The following is a 12,856-nucleotide window of genomic DNA, read 5'->3' as shown; positions in this document are numbered from 1 at the left end:
ACAGCCTCATCTTTGGGTAGGGAAAACAACACTAACTTTCCCTCACTCTTCAGAGCACAGTATTTCACTTCACTTAGAGCTTAGTTACACACTGAATGTAAGGTCATTTTCAAAAACCCATAATAGGGGCTCTTTAACTTAATAGGTTGTCATGTCATTCCCATGTTTTAGGTTCTCATGTCGTTGCAAACTCATAAGAAGTTAGTCCTTCTTTGGAAAACAATGGAGAAATATTTCTTAATGCAGTGATATTTTTTGACCAAGTGGTTTTCATCCTTTAGGATGTGACTGTTGACGATGCTCACATCAAGACAATCAACACTTTGGCCGCTCGACTTGAGAGACAGAACAGTGATGAGCTGGTGACTGTGAAAAAGCGTAGGCAGCAGCTCAATGAACGGTACATCCTCCTATTAAAATCAGCTCAGATCCCTGTTCATTTAAGACAATGCACTCATCCTCTGTTATCGCAAGCTTATTGTTGCTTGTTTTGACTTTCTTGTCATGTTCCCAACAGATGGAGGAATTTCCATGGCAACCTGAGCAGCTATAAGAGGAAGCTGGAGGCAGCGTTGGAGGTCCACGCATTGATCCGAGAACTAGAGGAGGTCCGGGACAGAGCTGGAGAGAAGGTGACAGTCAGAAAAACTAGAGGTGTCGGAATATGAACCCAACTTTGACTTTAAACCCAATATGAGAGTTTTGGAAATAAAGCATTACCTTTTTCATAGTTAATCACTCATTTCATTTTGATCACGTAAAATGAAAGAGTTTTTGTTATTACTTTACAATATGACCGAATCTTACATTCATTTGTTTTTGAATTATTTTTTGTCGACCACAGATGCTGTTGCTCCAGGGTCAGGGTTGCGGGGTGGATGTTGAAAGTGTGGAGAACCTCATTCGCAGACATGAAGAGATGGAGAGGGAGGCCAGGGTCATCCAGGAGAGAGGCGCTGTGAGTAGAACGGACAGCTGCTTTACAAAGAGCACATTCATCCATATTAATCAGAGCACTGTGGGTAGCATGTCCTTTACAATATCTATTGTGTGTGCTTGCTTTGTGGTTAAAGGCTTTATAGAAAAAACTCTCAGCACCTTTCAATGAAGTAACTGCTGTACACACAAAAGCCTTTAAATAAACCATTCATGGTGCATTATCTGCTGCAGGATGAGGGTTTGTGTAACTCATTAAAGCTAGTCTGCTTACAAGAAGGGTTACAAAGAACACAATTGCTCTAATTTGTAAAACCAGGCCCTGGAAAAGGAGACTAAAGATCGGTTGAAGAGACACTGCGATCTGTCTGACAAACTTAGCAAGAAGCAGGAAGAGGTCAACATTGCTTTAGTCAAGCTGGACAAGGAAATCAAACGAAGGTATGCAACCATTGGTTTCTGTATTGTTCAATTATAAGAGAAAAATAACAATGTACAGTGGTAAAAATGAATGGATGAAAATATCCATAAAATGAGAAAGAACACTGATTCCTGTGGTAGGAAGGAGCGATTGCAGGAGTCTCATCAGCTCCAGCTGTTTAAAGCGAATCAGCGTCTGCTTTTGGACTGGACCCTCAAGCAAAGTGATGAGATGGTGAAGAAAGGCCTGCCTAAGAATAAAACCGAAGCTGAGAGTTTCATATTAGAACATCACGACTGGAAGGTATATTAAGACGCTTTTATTCCTGTTTAAAATCTATTAAAACCATTTTCTTTCTGATTTACTATAGTAGACTGTTGTTGTTTTGTGCATACTTATCTTTTTTTCTGTCAAACACAAAGCTAACATCAACAGTTTTACAGTTGTTTAATTACTAGACATTGGTGGCTTACACTGATTTAAAAAGGACAAGATGGTGTTTAAAATAGGAAGATGCACTGATGTATCAGCACCTGATATTGGCAGATTTGGATTCAATTTAAAATTATTATCATGATTGCATGAAAGAAGATGATATTGATGATTTATTAATCAATGAGTTGAACATTCTAGTGTTTCAATAATATTGAATACTGTTAAGTAGCAACTAAATGAACTCTGTACAAAATATATTTACTTATTGTTATCTTTGTGCCTCTCATAATGTTGGCCAGTTGAATGTCAAATTAATGTTCAAGGAAAATAATTTTGGGGCATCACAGTGGCGCAGTGGGTAGCACGATCGTCTCACAGCAAGTATGTCACTGGTTCGAGCCTCGGCTGGGTCAGTTGGCGTTTCTGAGTGTGCATGTTCTCCCTGCGTTCGCATGGTTTTCCTCAGGGTGCTCCACTTTCCCCCACAGTCCAAAGACATGAGGTGTAGGTGAATTGAATGAACAAAATTGTCAGTAGTGTATGTAAAGCTAGTTGATGGGTGAGCAAATGGTAGATCGGCATCAGTAGTTATTAGTTAAAATAGGTATTAGTACTTGCAAAAAAAAAAAAAAAAAAAAAAAACCTTACTGGTGCATACCTACAACCAAAACTCAAGATGCAAGTTAAAATCCTATTTATTATACAAATCATATTTAAATCATAATTTTTTTTTTTTTATGGTTTCATCTTTAACAACTTAATCCCAGACCTTTGAAAAAAATGAACATGAGGGAGTTTTAAAAGTGTGACTTCTGAAAGTGGAAAAATCCTATTTTTTAAATCTTAAAATGTCATGTATATATATTTATAATTACATCATTCATTTTTCTATGGCTTAGTCCCTTTTTTATCAGAGGTCACCACAGTGGAATGAACCACCATAATGACATAATAGTTTACAATTAAATATATAATATACTACTTAAATGAAAGTGTAAATATTTTATTGAGTCCTAACTGCTGTTTAAGAGTACGCATTATTTTCAAAAACAAAATATCCCTTAAATGAAAACCTCATGAACATTCAGTAAAACTTTCTGGAAGTGTGGCACAAGAAATAAAAACGTTTGGAAATGAGCAGATCTACTGTTAGAATAGAAGAGCATAGGGGGTCTTGGAGTCAAAAAAAAAAAAGTTGAGAATTACGGTGTTGAAGATAATATTATATGAAGACTTTGTGTTTTATCTACATTTAATGTTTGCAGGCTGAAATTGATGCTCGTGGCGATCGGATAGATTCAGTTAAGAGTTTCGGACAGAATCTTGTGAAGTCTGGACACAGTGATGCAGCAGAGATTAAAGAAGCCCTACGCAAGCTGGATGATGCCAAGACAATGCTTACCCGAGCTTGGGAGGACCGAAGAAAAACTCTGGATCAAGCCCTGAAGCTCCAGGTAACTTAAAAGCATTTTTTGTGGTTCATTGAGAGTTTATGTTTTCAGGGAAATTTGCGAGGTATTATATAAAGCAAAACGAGATATTGACCTGTTGCAGATATTCCTGGGCTATGCTGACCAGACTGAGAGCTGGATGAGTAACAGGGAGGCTTTCTTGATCAATGAAGATCTAGGGGTAATAGCTTTAGATCTTGCACTTCATTTAACAAGTAATAATTAATGTTTTACCTGTTAAGAAATTCAAATGTCCCTCTACGCTATTATGGCAGGGTTCATTGTCGGAGGTGGAGGCTCTACAGAGGAAGCTGGCTCTGTTTGAGAACTCTCTAGAAGCTCAGATGGAGCAGGTTTCAGAGGTTGACAGATACGCTCAGCAGCTCATACAGGCAAACCACTACGACTCTGACAACATCAAGAAGAGGACAAAAGCTATTCTGCTCAGGTGTGCGAGAAGCACAGAAAACACACTCACCATGTGAAGGAAGATTGACACTTAATGTGCTTTAATAGAAGTAGAATTGAACCTGATTAATTAAATGTATTGACCTTCAGATTTATATTAAATGCACAGTACTTTTTTGACTCACTTAAGTATAGCTTTATATACAGTATAATTGCATTACTTAAAAGCATATAATATATTAATATATTTAAATAAGCTATATACAAGCATGGTTTTGCTTTAAATGCTTGTTTATTGATTATTTAAATGTGTACTATATATTAACTTATGTTATTCCAGAGTTACATCTTGATCTGGTACATTACACATTTTTAACATATCAAATAGTATATAGTGGTAAATTGAAGGGCACCTAAAGCTACATAGTGTTCAAATTCCAATATTCTGAAATGCATCATAAATAATCTGATGGGTGTTTTGAGCTGAGTCTTTAAAGACACATTCTGGAGACAAAAAAGGCTTATCTTAAATCTTGAAACAGGGGTAAAATAGGTGCCCTTTAACATTATGGTGCAGTTATTATTTAATAATTATTATTACAACGTGTTCTTTTATGTCATTAATATATAACGAAATAGCATATACATAACAAGCACAGATAATACTTGTGAGGGGTTAGCTCACCCAAAAAATGTTTGTCATGCGAATCTTTAGATCGATAATATTCTAAATTAATTTCTTAAAGGAAGGAAAGAATACTGGAAATGAGCAAATCCCGTCGAAAAGCTCTAGAAGAATCTCTTCAGTTGCAAAAGTTCCTGGAAGCAAGCTATGAGGTTTGTGAAAGAAATACAATAACTTCTGCTGAATTTGTAAAATTATTCAAAATTGTACATCAAAAGTTGAATTGTTTTTGTACAGATTTCCTCATGGCTGAATGAGAAGAACTCAGTGGCTGTTGACGAGAGTTGGAAAGATCCTATAAATCTGCAGGCTAAGCTACTGAAACACCAGAGCTTTGAAGCAGAGATTCTGGCCAACCGCAACAGAGTGCAGGCACACATTAAAGTATGGCAATGCCTGAATATATCATATTCTTTCTCTGTTTGCATGAACTTCACAATTAACAGAGCATTCACAGCATTCAGGCTAAACCAAGAAATGTTTCCTCAGGATGGTGATAACATGCTGGCTTTCAGTCATCCTGCTAAAAGCAAAATAAAACCACGAATAAAGGATGTTGATGACAACTGGGACCAGCTTTTAAGCAACTGCAAGCATAAGAAGACACGTCTACAGCAAGCGTATCAGGTTTCGCGAACTAAAATTCAAGCTTTTTCCTGATTCAATGTCTTTCTCTGACAATGAATCTTAGATACATCAACATGCATATCCTCATGACTTCCAGATTGACTGACCCTGGAACATCTTGGATTGTGTTTTGCTTTGCCTTTCCTCTGATTTTCTAGGCCTTACAGTTCCAGCGTTCATTAGGTGACATTGAGGAGTGGCTTGGGTCGGTGGAGGTGGAAGTGGCGAATGACGACTATGGAGGTGATCTGGCCTCTGTTAGCAGGCTGCTTAAGGCTCTACAGGGTCTGGAGGAAATGGTAGACGCGCACATGGAGAAAGTCCAGGGGCTAGTGGACACTGCCAAAGACTTCAGCTCTCAGGGCAACTTCCTCGCAGATAATATACAGCAGAGGGTTTGGGAGGTGGTCAACAGGTATGTTTTTTTTTTTTTTTTTTTTTTTTTAAGAGGTATTTGTGGAACTGAACAAAGTGGTCTTGTCCCAATACCAAAATTTCCAATTATTGCACTTGTATACTTACATGATGCCTTACATTTGGCTCAATTGTAAAAAGCATTTGCAAACTTTGCAACAAATCTTTTTTTTTTTTTTTCGCCAGACCATATGTAATCCAATTTAATGTGTATACTGAAATGTTTGGATATACTAAGAAATAAATTACACTTCATTAAAGGAAAGTTCACTCAATATATATATATGAAAATATTACTTACCATTTACTCACCCTCACACTCAAACCTTATGGTTGTCTTTTTTCTGTTAAACACAAAACAAGATGTTCCAAAAAACATTGGAACCTGTCAACCTTTTACATTCATAGTAAGAAAAAATGGTTTCCAATATACTTGCTCTTCAGCAAAATGATTAGTCATTTTTAAAGGGAAATTTTATTGGGAAAAAAATATTAGACATTGTTTTTCTTGACAAAACCCTAGAAAAGCAATTTTGGGATGAGCAAATAATCAGGAAATTTTCATTTTTTGGGAGAACTATTCCTTGAAGATCACCAGGTTTAACATTTATGAAAGCTTGCACACTTATTTCCTGTTGCAATCTAAAGTAGGTAAGATAGTTGGACACTACCTGACAAAAGTCTTGTCGTCGATCTCTGTTGTAAGAGCAACAAATAATAATAAGTTGACTTATAGTTGATCTTTGAAACAGAAGGAAGGTTTTTCCAATGAATCTGTTAAACTGCATCCCAATCATCCCAAATATTACAGAAGACCTATTGGAACTCTCATTGACCCAAGATTCTCATAGAAATCAGTCAAGTTTGGTGAAGGAAAAATCATGGTTTGGGGTTACATTCAGTATGAGGGCGTGCGAGGGATCTCCAGAGTGGATGGCAACTTCAACAGCCTGAGGTATCAAGACATTTGTACTGCCCATTATATTACAAACCACAGGAGAAGGCAAATTCTTTAGCAGGATAGCGATCCTGCACATACTTCAGTCTCCATATCAAACCCCCCCCCCAAAAAAAAACAAATAAGGTCAATGTATTCCAGGATTGGCTGGCCCAGTCAACAGACATGAACATTATTGAGGATGTCAGGGGTAAGATGAAGGAGAAGGCATTGAAAATAATTCCGAAGAATGTTGATGAACTCTGGGAGTCCTGCAAGAACACTTTGTTTGCCGTTCCAGATGACTTTATTAATCAGTTATTTGAGTCATTGCAGAGATGTATGAATGCAGGGGTCCAAGCTCATGGGAGTTATACACAATATTCATTCTTTCTCCACTGCACTTTATATTCTCTACTGTACATTACTTCTGTAAAGTGACTAGACTTTTGTTTGTCTAACCAAACCTTACTGTCCTAAATAAAACAATTAAAACTCAAAACATGATCATCTTTTATTTTGGTAAAATAAGCGTAATCTAAAAGCCTTTGCCTTTCATATTAGCCACTTCTGAAACCAAATATTCAACTAGAAGTCAATTTATTATTTGTTGTTCCTAAAACCTGGATATGAGACAAGACTTTTGTCATGTAGTGTACATATATTGTTTAGGGCTAAACTAATAAATGAGAAAGGAGCAATACTCCTTAAGATTAAACATTGATGTCCCACAATGATCTAAAGCTCTACAACATAACACAATTGCTTGCATATCTCATCTCAACTTGCGGTCTCATCACAGATTTTGCTGTGTTAAATTTCATCTGAGTGGAGAACACTGACATTTAATCATTTCTGTCAGGTATAATGGCCTGGCTGAGCCGATGCAGACCCGCAGGGAGACTCTGGAGTCGTGGCAGCTGCTGTTCCAGTTCTACAGGGACTTAGAGGATGAGCTGCTGTGGATTGAGGACAAGCTGCAGGCCACGGCCACCAAAGACTGGGGCACCTCCCTACAGAGCATACAATCCATAGTCAAAAAACATCTGGTTAGTCTGCTGCAGAATCTATAACTGCAAGTTTAACTGCTTGACTAAACTATTTCCAATCTGCTCTGCTTTGATGAATGGATCTTTTTTCATTACGTGACATTTTTTAGGTCGTGATGCAGGAAATTGAGAACCGAACTCCTCTAATAATGGCTGTACAGGAGGCAGGACAGAATTTGGTGCGAGGACGACACTTTGCATCACGTGAGATCAGTGAAAAACTTTCAGGGCTAAAGAAGAACTTTGACGCCCTGAAGAAGGAGTCAGCGAATAAAGATCGCCTGCTTCAACAAGCACTGAAAATTCAGAGCTTTCTCTCAGAGGTGTGCTATCAGTTAACACAGAACTACGATTTATGCACCATGCATATCATTAAACCTAATGTCTCATACTGCTCCATTGTGATGAACCAGGTTTCCCAGTTGGAGCAGTGGATGGAGGAACAGAAGCCTGTTTTAGAGTCCTGCGACTATGGAAAGAATGAGGAGGCCACTGAAGCTTTTCTCAGGAAGCTGGACACAGTTGACCTGGAGTTGGAAAGCCAACGTGGAAAAGTAGAGGCTCTCCTGAAAACCGGCACAGATTTAGAGAAGTCTCAGCATCCCAACAGGTGAGTCGTGTTTGATTTAACTAATATTTTTTTGTTTGAGGTCTGCAGAATAGTTCTCAATGGCAATATTATCAACATTATTATTTCATTTTTGTGTTAATGTTTGTTTCAAGAGTTCACAATTAGCTGATGATTGATTATAAAGCTTGTCTGGCATGCTGTCCCGTGAGAGAGCCCTGAGCTCCTTGAGCCCGGGGTGCCCTCCCATTTGCAAGGCGAGAGAGGAGTTAGAGCTTAGGTAGATCTCGAGAACTCCCCTCTAGCTGTAGTAGCTAATGAACAGATAGTGATTGCTCTTAAGAGATAACTACTTACTAAGAGCATGTCTATGGTGCCCATTTGGGTTAGTCAATTAACCTAATTTGCATGTTTTTGGACAATGGGAAGAAACCGGGGAACCCTGGTGAAAGCCAGGATAGCACAGGGAAAACATGTAAACTCTGCACAGAAACATCAGCTGGCTTGGTAAGGACTAGAACCAGTCACGTTCTTGCTGTGAGGCAACAGTGCTAACCACTGGGCCACTGTGCCACCCATTTAGTAAAGGAGGAGGAGTAGGGTTGGAATAGGGGATTCTTCAAAACCAATATGGCTGTTATATGGAACTTAGGGTATTTATAGTGGCTTAGGAATCATCTGATTGGTGAATCATAAATTGAATAATGCAGGACCAGCCGCAAGCAAGAAAAATGTGAGTCAACTCGACTTAGAGATATTCTTTGTTTTAACTGAAGTCGTTGAGTTTTAGTTATATATATATAAATTAAACTCAACATCTTAAGTTGAAACAAAGAATCTCTTTCAGATGACTTTACTTTTATTTTTAAGGCAGCTGGTGAACTTGAGTTTGTAAGTTTAACAAAGTGAAATGTTTTCAGTGTATAATTGCCATAACTGTTGATTCAGATCAGTTCAATGCACCCTTGCTGAATAAAACCCCCAAAGCATTAGAACTGTAGTTGAACGCCTCAAATAATTACCTTTTTTGACCTCTTAATATGTCTTCATAGCCATTTAGTGAGTAAGAGCCTTGAAGATATGCAGGGTGAGTTTGAGACACTACTGCAACTGTCTGGTGAACGTCGCACAGAGCTGGAGAATCAGTACAATTTCTACATATTTGAGAGAGATGCCAGAGACCTACAGACCTGGCTCCTTTCTCGGAAGACCATAGCAGAATCTGATGATTATGGAAAAGATCTGGAAGGAGTGGAAGTAAGTATTACTCAAAAATATTCTGTCAAGAAAGCAAAAACACAGAATAGAGATTTAAGATATATTTACGTATGTGTTCCTTTTTTAACTTTTGTTAATTAGAAATTAATTTGAATTAGAAAATTACGTGTGTTGCCAAATTATACATTTTGTCACTATATTTAGTGACTTTTGAGACTTTAAAGGGAATATGACAATCTTGAGGATGGGGCTATAACATATATCAGCACAAACAATAATCAATCTGAAACAAATGCAAGAAAACCTAAATATGTGATCAATAAACTAATTAACATCTGGCATTATCTAGTAATGTAGTTTTAAGCAGGCTTTAGCTATTTTCCATTGAAAGAAGTTGGAAACAGCATTTGTAACTGCAATAATCATTTCAGCCCATTTTTAAAAAACTCCCTTGCTCTTATTAGGCACTGCAAAAGAAGTTTGAGGATTTTTCAGAAGAGGTCGGGACTCTGGGCCAGAGTAAGCTGAGCACTGTTCAAAAGCTGAAGCAAAGTGTGCAGTCAGCAGATGCACAACAAAAAGAGAAAGATCTACTCAAGCTCTGGGAGGATTTAAACAAGGCTATGAAAGCAAGAGCAGAGGTAACACTAAAAATAAACAACATTTTTCAAGAATGAAACTCCAATAGGTTTTTACCCTAATCGAGGATGAGTAAATGATGACAATTTTTAAATTTGAATGAACTATCCCAGCAAAGATTTCTTATGGTGATAAGAGAATGTTTTTGACAGAACCTGCATTCAGCTCGAGAAGTTCACCAGTTTGAACATGACCTGGATGAGCTTCGGATCTGGATGAATGAGAAGGAAGTTGCTCTGGACTCTGAGGAGCTGAAGAATGACCTGCTTAGTGTCCAAGCTCTCATCCGTCAACATGAAGGACTGGAGGTACACAATATTCAGAAACACTGTATTTGTTACATCAGTCTCCACAGATCTGATTTATAACAATCTAACAGAAACTTTATTGAGTTTTGTTTGATCAGCGATACCCTGTCATGTTTTTTTTTTATTTTTTATTTTTTTACTAAAGATGATTTAATGCTTGTCGGTTGTTCTTAAAATAATACAACTGTTTGATTCATCAGAGAGACCTTGCAGTGATAGAAGAAGATGTGTCTCGTCGAAAAGAGGAGGGCAAAGCTTTGGTCCGCAGGTCACCTCGAGTAAGGGACAGTTTGAGCAAGAGACTCCAGGAAGTGGAGGAGATCTGGAGAAACCTGCTGGAGAAAGCCAACCAGCGCAGACAAAGACTCCAACAGGCAGAGGCCGTTCAAAGATATCTGATTGAATGGAGAGAGATGATGTATGCAGAGTTTTTATTAAGGTTTTTAAGTGGTTTTCTGCCGTTTTGCATTAATGTTGTTGATTCTGTCTCAGGGGCTGGCTGAAAGAGACACTGTCTCTGATGACAGGGGAGGGATTCGGAGGCAAGGTTAAAGACCTGGAACAGATGATTAAAAAACATGATGAGTACCGCACACAGATTGACAGACAACTGGACAAATCGGAAATGGTTAAAAATGATGGGAGACGTCTGATGGAGGAGGGGAACTCATGGAGTCATGAGGTATGACACTTGTGTCTAAAAACAGGGATACTCTACATGAGTTTGTCACAGATTTGGGGGCTGATTGAATGTTACATGGTAATTGGGGGATCAGAATTTGACAGATGTTAGCTAAAACTGTTACATCCGATTTTGCAAACAAAAACTTTTACAAGTGTTTTATGAACTGAAATTAGTTTTTAGAAGAAAAACTAGAGAGAAGGTAACAAAACTGAAATGAAACAAAAGTTGCCATATTTCCCCTTAATATAATGTACAGTATATGATGAAACAACTTCTCAGATAAAAAAAAAAAAAACAATGTAGTGCTGCACTTGATATTTTGTTGCTGAATTGTTGTGGTTTGTTATTGGTGTGATCTCAATGACCAAGACATGCCATTGGAGAAGGAGAGGAAGTTATATTTATTAAAGATAACATGCGCACACATGCCCAGATATATAATAAAAATGCATTGAATTTGTGGTGTTTTTTAGATAAAAAGTTAGTGTGGATTGCTTTATGTTGGATGAGCTTCAGAGCAAGCAATTAAAGAACAAATGGTAGTGTAGGTTACTGTAATACTATTTATGGGACCTTTTATGGGAAAGAAGGAAGGATGGATGGATGGAAGGAAGGAAATTAATAAATAAAAAAATTGCACTTAGTTATGGTTATATATGCACGTTGGTTAAAGTAGATGGAAATAAGCATGTAAACAGTATCTGAAATGACCGTATGCATGTCTGTGCAGCTTGAGGAGCGTCTAGCCGAGCTCAAGGATCTGGAGGTGCGGGTGCTGGAGGCCTGGACTGAAAGGAGAGCTCAGTATCAGGAAGACATAGAGCTCCAGCAACTGCAGAGGGAACTGGAGCAGGCCGAGCACTGGCTCAACACTTATGAGAGCGCGCTCAGAGCAGAGGACTATGGGGTAAAGGAATTTTCAGAACTGTGAAAATTTATTTATACATACAGTTGAAGTCAGAATTATTAGCCCCCTAACACACACACAAAAAAAAAAAAATATATATATATATATATATAATTATTTTTCTCAAATGATGTTTAACAGAGCAAGGAAATTTTCACAGTATGTCTGATAATATTTTTTTTTTATTCTGGAGAAAGTCTTATTTGTTTTATTTCGGCTAGAATAAAAAGAGTTTAAAAAATGTTTTAAGGTCAAAATTATTAGCCCCTTTAAGCTATATTTTTTCCGATAGTCTACTGAACAAACCATTGTTATACAATAACTTGCCTAATTACCCTAACCTGCCTTTTTAACCTAATTAACCTAGTTAAGCCTTTATATGTCACTTTAAGCTGTATAGAAGTGTTCTAAAAATATATAGTAAAATATTATTTACTGTCATCATGGCAAAGATAAAATAAATCAGTTATTAGAGAAGAGTTATTAAAACTATTATATTTAGAAAAGTGTTGAAAAATCTGCTCTCCATGGCTTAATATGGAGACATTTGAGATGAAAGAGGACAGTCCCACTAATATACTATATGCATGGGATGAAAAATTGATAAAAACTAGAACCAATAACCCTATGATTATCCACTCAGTACAGATCTGGAACAAACTTTAGTTGATGTTGGGACAAGAGGCATTTCTCTCTCCCAAAACACCTTTATGGGGGAACAGATTGCTTCCAATGTGCTTTAAAAACAACAATTTTAAAATTTGGGCAGATAAAGGAATTACACATCTAGAGCATTGTTTTGATGATGGTGTTTTAATGTCATTTGAACAATTAAAAAATAAATATAACATGACCAATAAAGAATTCTTTAGTTATTTGCAATTAAGGGATTGCTTAAGGGTCAAATTAAAAAATTATCCCAAGATACCCAATTTAACTGCTATGGAGGAACTTGTTTTTTCTGATAAACCATTACATAAAACAATTTCCAGAATATATGATGCTTTGATGCTTAGACAACATTTGACTGACCCAAATAAGTCTAAAACTAGATGGGAACAGGATTTGGGGATAACACTAGAAAATGACCTGTGGGGTCAGCTATGTAGAGATGGGGTAACCTCAACTTTAAATTCCAGATTTAGACTAATCCAGTTTAATTTCTTAC

The 12,856-nt window shown here is 37.3% G+C and overlaps 1 protein-coding gene across 6 annotated transcripts in view; it reads left to right on the top strand.

The window, feature by feature from the left end:
• Positions 1-12,856, top strand: part of sptbn5 (spectrin, beta, non-erythrocytic 5) — a 46,169-nt gene that overhangs the window by 27,154 nt on the left and 6,159 nt on the right. For all 6 annotated transcript variants that reach the window (XM_068214604.2, XM_068214605.2, XM_021467431.3 and 3 more), the window contains 21 exons: positions 282-400; positions 518-632; positions 845-958; positions 1,256-1,377; positions 1,498-1,660; positions 3,058-3,246; positions 3,347-3,424; positions 3,519-3,691; positions 4,398-4,488; positions 4,574-4,720; positions 4,826-4,963; positions 5,122-5,378; positions 7,177-7,363; positions 7,474-7,686; positions 7,777-7,973; positions 8,984-9,188; positions 9,614-9,790; positions 9,941-10,096; positions 10,297-10,514; positions 10,589-10,778; positions 11,512-11,688. In XM_068214604.2, the coding sequence (XP_068070705.2) occupies positions 282-400; positions 518-632; positions 845-958; positions 1,256-1,377; positions 1,498-1,660; positions 3,058-3,246; positions 3,347-3,424; positions 3,519-3,691; positions 4,398-4,488; positions 4,574-4,720; positions 4,826-4,963; positions 5,122-5,378; positions 7,177-7,363; positions 7,474-7,686; positions 7,777-7,973; positions 8,984-9,188; positions 9,614-9,790; positions 9,941-10,096; positions 10,297-10,514; positions 10,589-10,778; positions 11,512-11,688 (3,426 nt within the window). The remainder of the gene's footprint in view (positions 1-281; positions 401-517; positions 633-844; positions 959-1,255; positions 1,378-1,497; positions 1,661-3,057; positions 3,247-3,346; positions 3,425-3,518; positions 3,692-4,397; positions 4,489-4,573; positions 4,721-4,825; positions 4,964-5,121; positions 5,379-7,176; positions 7,364-7,473; positions 7,687-7,776; positions 7,974-8,983; positions 9,189-9,613; positions 9,791-9,940; positions 10,097-10,296; positions 10,515-10,588; positions 10,779-11,511; positions 11,689-12,856) is intronic.

The sequence above is a fragment of the Danio rerio genome, chromosome 17, assembly GCF_049306965.1.
Source record: "Danio rerio strain Tuebingen ecotype United States chromosome 17, GRCz12tu, whole genome shotgun sequence".
NCBI lineage: Eukaryota > Metazoa > Chordata > Actinopteri > Cypriniformes > Danionidae > Danio > Danio rerio.
This window is presented reverse-complemented; position numbering and strand designations above follow the sequence as displayed.